This window comes from Gopherus evgoodei, chromosome 16 (genome assembly GCF_007399415.2).
Source record: "Gopherus evgoodei ecotype Sinaloan lineage chromosome 16, rGopEvg1_v1.p, whole genome shotgun sequence".
Classification (NCBI taxonomy): domain Eukaryota; kingdom Metazoa; phylum Chordata; order Testudines; family Testudinidae; genus Gopherus; species Gopherus evgoodei.
Genome location: NC_044337.1, coordinates 2647094 through 2663539, shown reverse-complemented (window position 1 = coordinate 2663539; position 16446 = coordinate 2647094). Strand labels below are relative to the sequence as shown.

At 50.1% G+C, this 16446-nt stretch overlaps 1 protein-coding gene across 1 annotated transcript in view; it reads right to left on the bottom strand.

Moving 5' to 3' along the window:
• Positions 1-16446, bottom strand: part of CCDC183 (coiled-coil domain containing 183) — a 39715-nt gene that overhangs the window by 1247 nt on the left and 22022 nt on the right. Inside the window, exons 9-12 of the mRNA XM_030535938.1 lie at positions 16048-16148; positions 7823-7983; positions 6824-6989; positions 660-788 (exon numbers count right to left, since the gene is read on the bottom strand). Coding sequence (XP_030391798.1) covers positions 660-788; positions 6824-6989; positions 7823-7983; positions 16048-16148 — 557 coding nt within the window. The remainder of the gene's footprint in view (positions 1-659; positions 789-6823; positions 6990-7822; positions 7984-16047; positions 16149-16446) is intronic.

The following is a 16446-nucleotide window of genomic DNA, read 5'->3' as shown; positions in this document are numbered from 1 at the left end:
ATTGTATAGGTGGGGAGGCGGGCAATGGACACAGGGTATGTCTACATTTCCAGCAGAAGAGGTAATTTCCAGCTCAAGGAGACATACCCACGTTAGCTCTGATCAAGCTAGCATGCTAAACATGGAGCAGAGGTGCGAGCAGTGGGTCAGGCTAGCCGCTGGAGTACAAGCCCATCCAAGGCATGAGGCATGTATTCAGTGTGGCTAGCTTTATAGGCCAGGATGGGTCAGCTAACCTGAGTGTAAAGCAGCACTAAACTCTGGAGGCTGCTGGGATCACAATGGTGCAATCCATGGCTGGGACACAGAGTCTCTGGTTGCTAGATATTGCTTCTTGAGATCCTGATTTGCACTATTTTTACTGCACAGTGCTCAGATGCTGCTTGGCAGGGGCTTATACACACATGAAACAAATGAAAGATGAGGGCAGCTGCAATGTGCCTGAGAGTTCCTGGCAAATTACCAGTGCAGCCCCTTTGGCTGGGCAAAGTTTGGGTATCTCCAGGCCATCAGCACAACTGTGTTCTGGGACTTCCTCCAGGCTTTAGAGAGCGGAGACCTGCTGCCTGGGGACTTCAGTAGCAGTGCAGCTGTACCTGCTGCCTGGGCCCAGCCTCTCGGGGAAGGCCTCCCGAGCCTGTCAGGGAAGAATAGCACACCTCATTGTTCTCCTCCCTGCTGAAGTTGTAGGATGGAAGGTTGGTCATGACCTTTGTCAAGTGCAGCAGCTTTGTCTCACAGAACTGCAGCTTGTCGTAAGTGTCACTGGTGTCCACGCGTATGTCACCCTAGGGGCAAGGAGACAAAGTGATATAGATGATGCCGCCTCCAGAGATTCCTTCCAGGGCCAGTGTCTGGAGTGCAGAGGGAGCCAGCAAGTGGGAACAAACACCCAGGAGATTCAGGACGGGATGAGAGGCCTCAGCAATTGGGGAATTGCCTGCCCTGGCTGAGTGCTGGGCAGAGGGACATTTATAAAGTGCCTTTCCCCACATGGCAGCAGCTCGACCGACTGGGATGTATTTAGCATCCGAAAAGCATGTTGGATTTGTGCCCAAACCATGAGAATGGGGCATTCACCACCCAGCTCTAGCCACACATTGAGCTCGGCCACCCAGCTTCAGCACTAGGCTCTGCTGAGATCCTGAGCCTCCCATGACCGTTGGCCTCTCCTGTTCATTCCGAGGGGAAATGAAAGCTTATTCTGCCATGGTTGCATACAGTGAGAGTACATGGCCATGCAGCGGCTGCAGTGCCTTCTCTGTCTGCAACTGCCATATTACTGAACTCCAGAACCCCAGCCTCAGAGAAAGCAAAGGAGGCCTGGAGCCCTTCTGCTACAGAGAAACCGCTGGGGTAGATATATCTATCAGTTCTTTGCCTTTGTTACTAGGTCTTCTACCCATACAATTCCAAAGATATATATATTAGGGCTGTTGATTAATTGCAGTTAACTCACATGATTAACTCAAAAAAATTAATCGCGATTAATTGCAGTTTTAATCACACAAACAATAGAATACCAATTGAAATTTATTAAATATACCTCTACCCCGATATAACGCAGTCCTCAGGAGACGAAAAATCTCACCATGTTATAGGTGAGACCACATCAAACTTGCTTTGCACCCCCCGTTCCTTGTTCCCTGACCACCCCCTCCAGAGATCCCCATCCCTCATCACCCCCAGGATCCCACCCTCTACCCGACCCCCTGTCCCCTGACTGCTCCGACCCTTATCCACCCCCACCCCCTGACAGGCACTCACCGGCAGCGGTGGGAAGTGGAGCAGCCCAGCCCCAGTCTGCTCCACTCCGCCAGCACCCAGCCGCGGCATTCCGCCTCCCGCCGTCGGTGAGTGCAGAGAGGTTGGGGAAAGGATGCCCCCTGCCCCCCGCACTCACCTGCGGCAGGAAGCGGAGCGATGTGGCCCCAGGCCCAGCCCCAGCCGTGTTGCTGGGGGGCAGCTGGGGAAAGGTCTTGCACTCACCTGCAGTAGGAAGTGGAGCAACACGGCTGGGAGCTGGCTGAGTGGAGATGGCTGCAGGTGGGCTGCTCCGCTTCCCACTGCCGGTGAGTGCAGGGAGGTTGGGGAAAGGACGTCCCCTCGTACTCACCTGCGCTGGGAAGCGGAGCACTGCAGCTGGGAGCTGGCGGAGTGGAGGCGTTGGGGCCGGGCTGCTCCGCTTCTGCCGCTGCTGGTGAGTGTGCGGGGTATCCCTTCCCCCAAGCCCCCTCCCCTGAGCGACATGGCTGGGGCTGGGGTGAGGAAAGCAGAGCGGGCTGCTCCCAGTCCCCCACTAATCCCCCAGGCCACTCTGGGACTGTGGGGCCCCCAAAAGTGCCCTCCCACAGCTTCTTCCCCCCAGACCCTGGGGGGGTGCCCCTTACCTCTCCCAAGACCCTCTGCCCCTTATCAAACCTCTCAGCCCCAGCCTGGCACGACACTATTAACACGCTGCTCAGAGCAGCATGTCAGAGCTTTACCGTCTTGTATGCGAACTCACATCCTATCAGGTCGTGTTATATCGGGGTAGAGGTGTATTTGGGATGTTTTTCTACATTTTCATATATGCTGTATTCTGTGCTGTAATTGAAATCAAAGTGTATATTATTTTTTATTACAAATATTTGCACTGTAAAAATGATAAACAAAAGAAATAGTATTTTTCAATTCTCCTCATACAAGTACTGTTGTGGAATCTTTGTCCTGAGAGTGCAACTTACAAATATAGGGTTTTTTTGTTACATAACTGCATTCAGAAACAAAACAATGTAAAGCTTCAGAGCCTACAAGTCCACTTAGTCCTACTTCTTGTTCAGCTAATTGCTAATACTAACAAGTTTGTTTACTTTTACAGGAGTGTAGACATGCAGGACCCACCCCTGCGGCACCTCCTGCTGGTCGTCCTGGGAATTAGCTCACTTCCAGCCAGGAGCACCCTCTGCAGGCCAGCAATCCGCCTGTCCTCTGCTGGCCCCCTTGTCCCTCCCAGGACCCCAGTGCCCCTTTAACAGGGTCTCTCCCTCCCAGGGGAACCCCCACCCCACTATCCCCACTTTGCCTCCGTATTGGCTACTGCCAAGTCTCCATCTAGCCCCCATTCACTAGGGCAGACTGCAGTATCAGCTACTCATCATCGGCAAAGGGGTTTAGACCTGCTCCTTTGCCTACCCCTGGGCTGCCCGCTGCGACCCCCAGTACCTCTTGGCCTTACCCTAGGCTGCAGCCTGGGGTTTTCCAGGCAGGAGCTCCCCAGCTTCTCTGCTTTTCCCCAGCCCTGCTCCACTCTGGGTATCTTGTTTAGCTCCTTGCAGCCAAGCCCTTCTCCCTCTACAAACAGAGAAAGACTGTTTGGGCTTCTGGCTCACATCCTCTTATAGGGGCCAGCTGGGCCTGATTGGAGCATGGCCACAGCTGAGCCTACTTTCCCCAATCAGCCCAGGCTTCTTGCCACAGCCACAGCCCTCTCCCAGGGCTGTTCTAAGCCTTGAAAGGCAGGAGCAGGGGGACCACCCTGCTACAAGGAGATAATGCTGCCCTCTTCTTATTTATAATGTCACCAGAAAGTGAGAATAGGCACTGGCATGGGACTTTTGTAGCTGGCATTGCAAGGTATTTACTTGCCAGATATGCTAAACATTCATATGCCCTTTCATGTTTTGGCCACCATTCCAGAGGACATGCTTCCATGCCGCTGATACTTGTTAAAAAAATAATGCATTAATGACATTTGTGACTGAACTCCTTGGGGGAGAATTATATGTCCCCTACTCTGTTTTACCTGCATTCTGCCATATATTTCATGTTATAGCAGTCTCTGATGAAGGACACGTGAATCTTTAGTGCATCTGGCACGTAAATATCTTGTGATGCCTGCTACAACAGTGCCATGAGAATGTCTGTTCTCACTTTCGGGTGACATTGTGAACAAGAAGCAGGCAGCATTATCTCCTGCAAATGTAAACAAACTTGTTTGTCTGAGCGAATGGCCAAACAAGAAGTAGGATTGAGTGGACCAGCAGGCTCTAAAATTTTACATTGTTTTATTTTTAATGCAGTTTTTAAAAAAATAATTCTACACTTGTAAGTTCAACTGAGATTGCACTACAGTACTTGTATGAGGTGAATTGAAAAATACTATTTATTTTGTTTCTATACAAATACTTGTCAAAAATACAGTGAGCATTGTACACTTTGTATTGTGTTGAAATTCAAATCAATCTGTTTGAAAAGGTAGAAAACACCCAAAAATATTTAAATAAATGGTATTTTATTATTGTTTAACAGTGTGATTACTCTCATGATTAATTGTGATTTTTTTAATCACTTGACAGCTCTAATATATATATACTAGGCCTTCTACACACACAATTCCGAAAATATATATAGATGATATATACTGTATATACTCGATCATAAGCCCGTTCGTTTATAAGCTGACCCCCTCAAGATGGATAAGTAAAAATGGAAATTTTTTTTGACCCATTCACAAGCCGACCCTATAATTCAGGGGTTGGGAAACTTTGTCTCCCAGGCCATCAGGATAAGCTGCTGGCGGGCTGAGATGGTTTGTTTAGCTCCAGCGTCCGCAGGCCTGGAGGTAAACCTAAGTAAACAAAGTGTCCCAGCAGCTTATCCTGACCGGGCTGGGACAGCAACTGGTGGGGAAATTTGGGGGAGGGAGGGGGAAGCTGGGGGTCAGGGGAGTAACCCCTGTGACCACCCCCCACATGACCCACCCCTAGCCCAGGACTCCCACACTCTCCCCATCCCATCCCTTCCCACCTCAGCTGGGGCAGGCCAGAGGAGGATGTCTCTGGCCTGGATGGAGCTGCTCCAGCAGGCCAGGCAGCACGGCTGCATCCTGCAGGCCTGGAGCTGCAGCTGTTCGGAGGCTGGGGGGAGAGCAGCGTGGCCAGAAGCAGCCAAACTCTGGCCCCGCTTCTTCCCTTCTGGCTCTGCTGGCGGTGCTGCCTCTCCTTGCTCCCTCTGCTTGGGGGGGGGGGGGCTGTGTCCCACCTCTCCCTCTCTATACCCATTCATGAGCTGACCACCTTCTCTGGTGCTTCCCTTTTTTAATAAAAAAATTCAGCTTATGAATAAGTATATACGGTATCTTTGGAATTGTGTGGGTAGAAGGCCTAGTAAACAAAGGCAAACAACTGAGGATGCAACGGAACGGACTATAAATGGTGCCTATGATTTCTGCAAATCAGGGTCGTTTATTGATCCAGAGTCCCATGTGGATATAGATGTGGTTTTTGCTGGCTCCCCGCATCTTATGATCAGAAGGAAACTCGACTGGCCATCGGGACCATTCTGACCTTTGGACTCTAGTATAGTATGTTTGGGGTGTGAATGTGGAGTGAATAAGGTTTGTTTTATAATCAATGAAGAGCATTTAGAGTATTATATATCAACGCTGCACCCAGTATCTGCCTGCTCCCCATCCCGTAGGGAGACCTTTATTGCAGGTCTAACAAAACCCTTCAAAATATGACCAGACATAAACTGATGCAGGGAGGTCTGCCTGAGTCTGCAGCCAGCCAGCATGAAGCAGGTACTCTGAGCGGAGTGAATCTTTAGGAGGTGACTTTCTATTTGAGTGGCGAGGACGAGAGCCCTTTTAGGTGATGTCTGCATTGCTTGCAAACCCATTCTCTTATCGAGCTAGTTCACATACAAATAGCTACGTAGCAGTGGCTATGCCAATGCCAGGTGCTTCAGAGGGAATGAACTGCACAGGCAATCATCAAGTGATCCATCCCCTGCAGTCCAATCCAAGCTGTCAGAGGCTAGGGATACCCAGATTGGGGCGACAGAACAGGGGAGGCCAAGAGGCCATGGTCCATCCACTTTTCACCATGGCCCTGGTCCCCTACACCTTCTCTTCTCCACGAGGCCCCATCCCCCGGCCAGCTGAAACCCAGCCTGGGTAAGAGAGCCCAGGGAGCCTGGGCAGCTGTGGGGAGTTACGGACCATCCATCTATCTGGGGTGGGGAAGCCCAAGTGCAGCTTCCGGCCTGTGTCCCAGGCCCCCCATGCCAGGCAGATGGAGGCTCTGCAGCTCCCCACAGCAGCACAGATGGCTCTTACTATGACCCCGCTGCACCTTTTTGGCCCTCAGGGCCCCACCCTCAAGCCAGGCCTGAAGCCGGAGTCGGGTTGAAGTAAGAGCTGCATGGACAGCTGTGCCCCCCCCCCCCACACACACTTTTAGGAAGCATCTGTCACCCCTGCACCCAGAGCATGGGGTTGAATCCCTGCCCAACCTGGCTATTAGCCACTGATGGACCTCTCCCCCCTGAACTTAGCTAATTCTTTTTTGAACACTGCTATAATTTTGGCCTTTGGAAATGGAAAGAGCATGCAATCCACTGTGTCTGAGCATGTGATGGGGTCTACAGGCCCCACACTGAACCGGGTCTGAGAGCAGAGCAATGCTGGACTAGGCAGGTGCAGGGCACACTCCCAGTGGAGGAACATTGGCAGCCCAGAAAAGCGGGGAGACACAGGGGTGGGCACACCAGGCTGATGCGGAGAGCTGCACCAGGAGTGGCAACAGCTTTGTGAAGGCTGCTGTAGCAGCCTGGAGAGCGAGCATGCAATACACTGCCCACGAGTGAGGGAGAGAACCGCTTCCCCGTGGGAATGACAAGGGGGCAATGAAGATGTAGGGGTTTGGGGGTGAGCCTAGTTACAAGCTCCCAAAGCAAATGACATGATGCTGAAGAGGTAGGAGCAGAGAGCCCTCTCCTGCCCAACCCAGCGCTGCACGGTGACAGGAAGGGCAGGAGGGAGGGGATTTAGGGCACATACATGGCCAGGCACAGTGATCCCGCACAGGCGAATTAGGAGGTTGTCAATGCCATTTTCAAAGCTGAGCAGAAGCTCCTGATTCTTCAGCATTTGGGTGTGCACTTTGTGTAGCCGGACCTCTTCCGCCTCCAAATTCTTCTTCAGTTCTTCCGCCAGTTTCCTAGAGCTAGAGGGTGCACACACACATGCACATACAAACACACACACACACAGAGGCACACCCACACACATACACACACATATACACACACACACATGTACACACATACACGCACACACACAGGGCCAAGGGAGGCTGTTATTCATTCGGATTATACTTATGGAGCCCCATCCACACAGCATCTGGATGCTCTTTACATGGCTTAGGTAAGCACTATCAGACACTGTTCAGGAGTACACACGCCACAAATCCTGCACCACAGCAATGTTAAAGGGCAGGCATGGAGGAAATCTAACCAGTGGGCCCCTTGCCTGGGATTCTGGAGCCTACAGCTGGTGGCAGCCTGGGCTGTGAAGTGCATATTACAAGGCCTGGCTTCCATGTGTTTCCAGGAGGGGCAAATTCTGGAAGTGAAGGCCTGCTACTGAGAATGCCCTGCTCCCTCCGAAAGGGACCTTGGTTCTGCACAGCTCTGTGCAGTAGCACTTGTGGGTCTCGGACACATACCAGAATCCTTTGCCCCAGATGCCATGTCATCTCTTTTGAAGCACTGCTGCAAACAGTGCATAGGATTTCAGTGGAATTTAAGATGGGCCCTGCAGAAATGCAGAGGACCAAATGCGTTGGTGGGGGGAAGGGAGCAGGCTGTGAGTATTTAGAGGACATCAAATCCCATCCTCACACCCAGAGCACCAGTAGATATGGGGCTGGCACCAACCATGGTAGAAAATGCACTCTATGAGCCTGAATTGCAACATGTGTCCTGTCAGAAGCTAAGTCATCAGGGTGAAGACCCAGGAGCAGGGATGAAGACCCAATGTGCAGGGGTAAATACGTACCTTATGGAGCTTGGGGTCTGGTGGAATTTCAGCTCAGCACGTTCCAGTTCCAGCTCCTTCAGCTTGGCCTCCAGCTCCTCACGCTTCTGCTCACACTCCACTGTCTGCTGTTGCAGGTTCTCCCCAGTCTTCTGCTGGGCCAGGAACCTCCCTGCGATGTCCTGGCCAGGAGGGAGGAGGAGGAGGAGGCATCAAAACAAAATGCATCAGACCAGGAAGAATAGAGGACCTATGAGATCCCAGCTCCACTTTCGGAGTGCGGGGAGCTTACACCAGCCACAACCAGCCATGCGGACCACACCCTGGAGTATGTGAGATCAGCACTGCCCAGTTACAGGGATATTATCACTATTTTGGGGGCTCATTGGAGGGACTTCTCAGTAGGAGCAGCGCAGCAACAGGCTGTGGCCTTGGGGTCCCACATTAGACCCCAGCAAAGCCCCTTAGATGTTGCAGGTAGCTTCTTAGCCCTTGTCTAAGGCCATCCCTGCCTACTGGAGCCTGGAATCAGTGGGCCAGATCCTGAGCACTGGACTTACTCCTCAATCCTTAATCAGGCAACAGTTCCAATTCAGAGCTGAGTCAGGAGCTCGGATCTGACTCTCTGATGCCTCTTTTCCCTTGGCGCATGTCCCAAGGATCTCGTCCCCTCACGACACAGTGTCTGCTGCTTCCTTAGCTCTGAAAATCAAACTGCTCTGGTAAGCTGGAGCAAACGGAGAAGGAAAGGAGCAGCACACTGTCCAGCCACATTGTGCCAAGGCAGAAGCAGGCTCAGACAGCAGCTCCCAGCACACAGGATGCCCTGAGAGAGTCGCCAGGATGCTCTCAGCAGTCAGGGCTGTTGAGAGAGACAAGCACTCAGCTCTGGATGAGTCTGCTCAGGCTTCTGGGAATACCACTCCCTAGACACTTCAGAGAGTCAACACGGGCATAAGCATAGTCACCCTGGTATGAATATTACATTGTCATAAACAGATAGCTAAGGGTTAATGTCTCTTTCACCTGAAACACCTGACCAGAGAACCAATCAGGAAACCAGATTTTTTCAACTTTGGGTGGAGGGAATTGTGTGTCTGGGGTCTTTGTTTTCTGTCTGCCTGCTGTCTCTGAGCTTTGGAGAAGTAGTTTCTACTTTCTAGTCTTCTGTTTCTAAGTGTAAGGACAAGAGATCAGATAGTAAGTTATATGGTTTCTTTTCTTTGGTATTTGCATGAATATAAGTGCTGGAGTGCTTTGATTTGTATTCTTTTTGAATAAGGCTGTTTATTCAATATTCTTTTAAGCACTTGACCCTGTATTGTATCATCTTAATACAGAGAGAACATTTGTATTTTTTCTTTCTTTTTTATATAAAACTTTCTTTTAAGACCTGTTGGAGTTTTTCTTTACTTCAGGGAAATTGAGTCTGTACTCACCAGGGAATTGGTGGGAGGAAGAGATCGGGGAGATCTGTGTGTGTGTTGAATTGGCTAGCCTGATTTTGCATTCCCTCTGGGTGAAGAGGAAAGTACTTTTTGTTCCAGGACTGGGAACAGAGAGGGGAAGCCACTCTGTGTAGTTTCACAGAGCTTGTGTCTGGGTATCTCTCCAGGAGTACCTGGAGGGGGGAAGGGAAAAAGGATTATTTCCCTTTGTTGTGAGACTCAAGGGATTTGGGTCTTGGGGTCCCCAGGGAAGGTTCTTCAGGGGGACCAGAGTGCCCCAAAACACTCTATATTTTTGGGTGGTGGCAGCAAGTACCAGGTCCAAGCTGGTAACTAAGCTTGGAGGTTTTCATGCTAACCCCCATATTTTGGATGCTAAGGTCCAAATCTGGGACTAAGGTTATAACATGAGTGGCAGCCGGTGGGATCTAGACAGAATCCAGAAGCCAGTAGGAATATTATATTTTTCTTTTCTCTGCTAAGGGCTTTTTAGCAGAGAGAAACAGTTGGTTTTAAAAGGGAACCAGAGAGAATTTTTTTTTCTGCTCTCTCTGGCAGTTTGTGGCTTGCATGTTAAGCAAGAAGTCGTTAAGGACTATCACAGGTCTTTTGTCACACAATAGCACTCCCATTGAGAGTCATACCAGCACTATATGAATGCAAATAAAGTGGTTTTTCAGGTTTACTTAACATTGAAGATTAGCTAAAGGCACTGTTGCTAGGCAGACTTCAGGAGGCAACAGAGAGCCTGCAGTTCAGAAGAGAAACACCGGAGGGCACCCCAACACAAGAAAACAGGAATCATGACTTCTAAGGCAAAAATTGAGGCCGAAGAGCAATTCAAAGACGCTGAACACAGGCGACAAATGGAAATGAAAGAAAGAGAAGAACAGATCAGAGAGGCCGCCTACGAAAGAGAACAGGCAGCCTACCAAAGAGAACAGGCAGCCTTAGAGGCAGCACATAAAAGAAAACTAGAAGAAGAAGAGGTGGCCTACCGAAGGAAACAAGCAGAGGAAGAGTTGGCCCACCGCCGAGAAATGGAAAAACAACAAAAAGAAGATGAAGAGAAGGAAAAACAGAGAAAGCATGAACTGGACTTGGCAAAAGCTGGGCTGCATGTCCCAGCCAACCCTAACAACCCGGCGCCAACTATTGCTCCACAGCACAGGAAATATCCCACCTACAAGGCAGGTGATGACACCGAGGCCTTCTTGGAAAATTTTGAAAGAGCCTGTCTTGGGTACAGCATCCCCGAAGACCAGTACATGGTAGAATTAAGGCCACACCTCAGTGGACCTTTAGCAGAGGTGGCAGCTGAAATGCCTAAGCAGCAAATGAATGACTATAAACTTTTTCAAACCAAGGCCAGATACAGGATGGGGATAACCCCAGATCATGCCTGTCGGCGCTTCAGAACCCAAAAGTGGAACCAGAGGTGTCATTTCCCAAACACGCCTACTACATTGCAAAAAACTATGAGGCCTGGCTAACAGGAAACAACGTTCAAACCTTGGAAGAACTGAACCTCCTCATACAAATGGAGCAGTTCTTGGATGGTGTTCCTGAAGACATCACACGGTACATACAAGATGGAAAACCCAAAGATATCGCTGAGGCGGGGGAGATTGGAGCCAAATGGATGGAACTGGCAGAAAGCAAGAAAGCTACTGTCAAGGGGAACGATTACCACAGGGGGCACACAGACCAAAAACCCTACAACCGAGGACAGCCAAAGATCCCACATACCACCCAAGTAAAGCCACAGATACCCTACCCTTCAACCTCACCAGTCTCCAGTAACTCACCTCGGCCCAGTGACCCATCAGATGGAAGATGCTTTAAGTGTAATGAACCGGGACATATCAAGGCCAACTGTCCCAAGAACACCATGCGAGTGCAAGTCATTACACCACCATCACACCAAAGATCCCCAGGCCCGGATGCCTCTCAAATACCCTTGGAGCGAAGGGAAAATTTGAGAGTGGGCGGAAAGAAGATTACTGCGTGGAGAGACACGGGGGCACAAGTGTCAGCTATCCACCAATCCTTCGTTGACCCCAAATTCATCAACCCAAAGGCCAAAGTTACAATTTACCCCTTCATGTCACAAGCTGTAGACTTGCCTACAGCTCAACTGCCTGTCCAGTACAAAGGCTGGTCAGGAATGTGGACTTTTGCAGTCTATGACAATTATCCTATCCCCATGCTACTGGGGGAAGACTTGGCCAACCAGGTGAGGCGGGCCAAGAGAGTGGGAATGGTTACACGTAGCCAAACCAGGCAAGCTTCCAGACCCATTCCTGTTCCTGAGCCGTCCACAGAGGCCCCGTCTGTGTTACCAGAGACCCAGACAGAGGTAGTGGACCCGGATTCCATGCCTACCACTGAAACAGCCACAGCATCTCCAGTCCCAGGCCCGGAACTGGAACAGCAACCTGCACCAGCAAGTGCAACCACATCTTCAAACTCAACGCCAGTGGGCGCCAGCGAGCCAGAACTGGCAGAAACAACAGACAGCCATACCCAAAAGGCTCAGCCAGAGCCTGAAATACCCTCAGGTGCACCAGCGGAGAGCGGTTCACCAGCAACGGAAACAACCCCATCACCTACATCGCTTCCAGAGGGACCAAGCCCAAGTCCACAGTCTGAGGAAGAACTGGTGACCCCAGCCTCAAGGGAACAGTTCCAGGCTGAGCAGGAAGCAGATGACAGCCTTCAGAAAGCGTGGGCGGCGGCATGAAGCACCCCACCGCCTCTCAGCTCTTCTAATCGATCCCGGTTTGTTATAGACCAAGGACTTTTATACAAGGAGATTCTTTCTGGTGGACACCGGGAAGAATGGCAGCCGCAAAAACAGTTGGTGGTTCCAACTAAGTACCGGGGGAAGCTCTCAAGCTTAGCCCACGATCATCCCAGTGGCCATGCTGGGGTGAACAGAACCAAGGACCGGTTGGGGAAGTCCTTCCACTGGGAGGGGATGGGCAAGGATGTTGCCAAGTATGTCCGGTCTTGTGAGGTATGCCAAAGAGTGGGTAAGCCTCAAGACCAGGTCAAGGCCCTTCTCCAGCCACTCCCCATAATTGAGGTCCCATTTCAGCGAGTAGCTGTGGATATTCTGGGCCCTTTCCCAAAAAAGACGCCCAGAGGAAAGCAGTACGTACTGACTTTAGTGGACTTTGCTACCCGATGGCCAGAAGCAGTCGCTCTAGGCAACACCAGGGCTAACACTGTGTGCCTGGCCCTAACAGACATCTTTGCCAGGGTAGGTTGGCCCTCTGACATCCTTACAGATTCAGGGTCTAATTTCCTGGCAGGGACCATGGAAAAACTGTGGGAAACTCATGGGGTGAATCACTTGGTTGCCACCCCGTACCACCATCAAACCAATGGCCTGGTGGAAAGGTTCAATGGAACTTTGGGGGCCATGATACGAAAATTCATCAACGAATTCTCCAATAATTGGGACCTAGTGTTGCAGCAGTTGCTGTTTGCCTACAGGGCTGTACCACATCCCAGTTTAGGGCTTTCACCATTTGAACTTGTGTATGGTCACGAGGTTAAGGGGCCATTACAGTTGGTGAAGCAGCAATGGGAGGGGTTTATGCCTTCCCCAGGAACTAACATTCTGGACTTTGTAAGCAACCTACAAAGCACCCTCCAACACTCTTTAGCCCTTGCTAGAGAGAACCTAAAGGATGCTCAGGAAGAGCAAAAGGCCTGGTATGACAAACATGCCAGAGAACGTTCTTTCAGGGTAGGAGACCAGGTTATGGTCTTGAAGGCGCAACAGGCCCATAAGATGGAAACATCATGGGAAGGGCCATTCACGGTCCAAGAGCGCCTGGGAACTGTAAACTACCTCATAGCATTTCCCAATTCCTCACTAAAGCCTAAAGTGTACCATGTTAATTCTCTCAAGCCTTTCTATTCCAGAGACTTACAGGTTTGTCAGTTTACAGTCCAGGGAGATGATGCTGAGTGGCCTGACGGTGTCTACTACGACGGAAAAAAAGACGGTGGCATGGAAGAGGTGAACCTCTCAACCACCCTGGAACGTCTGCAGCGGCAACAAATCAAGGAGCTGTGCACTAGCTTCGCCCCATTGTTCTCAGCCACCCCAGGACGGACTGAACAGGCATACCACTCCATTGATACAGGTAATGCTCACCCAATCAGAACCCCACCCTACCGGGTGTCTCCTCATGCCCAAGCTGCTATAGAACGGGAGATCCAGAACATGCTACAGATGGGTATAATCCGCCCATCTACCAGTGCATGGGCATCTCCAGTGGTTCTGGTACCCAAAGCAGATGGGGAAATACGCTTTTGCGTGGACTACCGTAAGCTAAATGCTGTAACTCGTCCGGACAACTATCCAATGCCACGCACTGATGAGCTATTGGAAAAGTTGGGACGTGCCCAATTCATCTCTACAATAGACATAACCAAGGGGTACTGGCAAGTACCGCTAGATGAACCTGCCAAGGAGAGGTCAGCATTCGTCACCCATGCGGGGGTGTATGAATTCAATGTCCTTCCTTTCGGCCTTCGAAATGCACCCGCCACCTTCCAGAGGCTGGTAGATGGTCTACTAGCTGGACTGGGAGAATTTGCAGTTGCCTACCTCGATGATGTGGCCATTTTTTCAGACTCCTGGCTTGAACACCTACTACACCTGGAAAAGGTCTTTGAGTGCATCAGGCAGGCAGGACTAACTGTTAAGGCCAAAAAGTGTCAAATAGGCCAAAACAGAGTGACTTACCTGGGGCACCAGGTGGGTCGAGGAACCATAAACCCCCTACAGGCCAAGTTGGATGCTATCCAAAAGTGGCCTGTCCCAAGGTCAAAGAAACAGGTCCAATCCTTCTTTGGCTTGGCCGGATACTACAGGCGATTTGTACCACACTACAGCCAAATCGCTGCCCCATTGACCGACCTGACCAAAAAGACCCAGCCAAATGCCGTTAAGTGGACTGATGAGTGTCAAAAGGCCTTTACCCAGCTTAAGGCGATGCTCATGTCTGACCCTGTGCTCAGGGCCCCGGACTTTGACAAGCCATTCCTAGTAACCACGGATGCATCTGAGCGTGGTATAGGAGCAGTGCTCATGCAGGAAGCAACAGATCACAACTTCCATCCTGTCGTGTTTCTCAGCAAGAAACTGTCTGAGAGGGAAAGTCACTGGTCAGTCAGTGAAAAGGAATGCTATGCCATTGTGTACGCCCTGGAAAAGCTACGCCCATATGTTTGGGGACGGCGGTTCAAACTACAAACTGACCATGCTGCACTAAAGTGGCTTCATACTGCCAAGGGGAACAACAAGAAACGTCTTCGTTGGAGTTTAGCTCTCCAAGATTTTGATTTTGAAATTCAACACATCACAGGAGCTTCTAACAAAGTTGCTGATGCACTCTCCCGTGAGAGTTTCCCAGAATCCAGTAGTTAAAAAGTGTTCTTAAAATGTAAAAGTCTGTTAGTTATATACTTAGTAGTATATGTAAAGGTGCATGTGTTGTATTAACCTGTTTATTTTCAAGTTCTAGAAGGAAATTGCCGCCAGTGAGCTTCCCCACTGTCTGCAATTTGGGGGGCGTGTCATAAACAGATAGCTAAGGGTTAATGTCTCTTTCACCTGAAACACCTGACCAGAGAACCAATCAGGAAACCAGATTTTTTCAACTTTGGGTGGAGGGAATTGTGTGTCTGGGGTCTTTGTTTTCTGTCTGCCTGCTGTCTCTGAGCTTTGGAGAAGTAGTTTCTACTTTCTAGTCTTCTGTTTCTAAGTGTAAGGACAAAGAGATCAGATAGTAAGTTATATGGTTTCTTTTCTTTGGTATTTGCATGAATATAAGTGCTGGAGTGCTTTGATTTGTATTCTTTTTGAATAAGGCTGTTTATTCAATATTCTTTTAAGCACTTGACCCTGTATTGTATCATCTTAATACAGAGAGAACATTTGTATTTTTTCTTTCTTTTTTATATAAAACTTTCTTTTAAGACCTGTTGGAGTTTTTCTTTACTTCAGGGAAATTGAGTCTGTACTCACCAGGGAATTGGTGGGAGGAAGAGATCGGGGAGATCTGTGTGTGTGTTGAATTGGCTAGCCTGATTTTGCATTCCCTCTGGGTGAAGAGGAAAGTACTTTTTGTTCCAGGACTGGGAACAGAGAGGGGAAGCCACTCTGTGTAGTTTCACAGAGCTTGTGTCTGGGTATCTCTCCAGGAGTACCTGGAGGGGGGAAGGGAAAAAGGATTATTTCCCTTTGTTGTGAGACTCAAGGGATTTGGGTCTTGGGGTCCCCAGGGAAGGTTCTTCAGGGGGACCAGAGTGCCCCAAAACACTCTAAATTTTTGGGTGGTGGCAGCAAGTACCAGGTCCAAGCTGGTAACTAAGCTTGGAGGTTTTCATGCTAACCCCCATATTTTGGACGCTAAGGTCCAAATCTGGGACTAAGGTTATAACATACATCTCCTTAGCAAAGGCACATCCATGCTTTTAGCTGATCCCTGGCCTGGTGGACAGGACAGGACAAGGGCATGGCATGGGGGAAGCTATCCACACCCCGGGGTGCTGGAACAATTTGTAGAGGAGATGCTGAGATCTATTGAACCAAATGGTAAACCCTGTATATGATGGAAACCGCTTCAAGCCAGGGGGTGCAGCAGCAAACCCTGCACCCCTAGTTCCAGCACCTATGTCCACACAGGACAGGAGCTTTCAGCCTCCAGGGCTGACAATCTGGCATTACGTCCCTTGAAGCAAAGCGCCCAAGCCATGTAGCCCAGAGTGCCTTACCCAGAGGTGTGAGCACTGCACTGCACACTTTATCTTGTCTACCTCAGACGTCACTTGGGCCTGATGCTCAATCTGGGCTTTGGAGGCCTCCAGCTTTGCACCTAGGCGTGGGGAGGAAACAGCAGAGAGAAGACCAGTTATATCCCCCAGTCTGGGGCAGGCTTGGTGGCCAGAGAAGGGAGTGGAACAGGGCAGGCATGCAGGGGGTTCACGGAATGACATCGGAATGATGGCCAGGGGTTGGAGCAGCAGGAATGAAGAGTCTATGGGCAAGGTATAAAATAACAACTGAGTTCAGATAAGAGCTAGAGAGAGATTCCCTAAAACCTCCCAGAACTCCCACACACAAATCTACAGCAACATGGCCAGGGACAACCCACTTGACCAATGAAACACTAG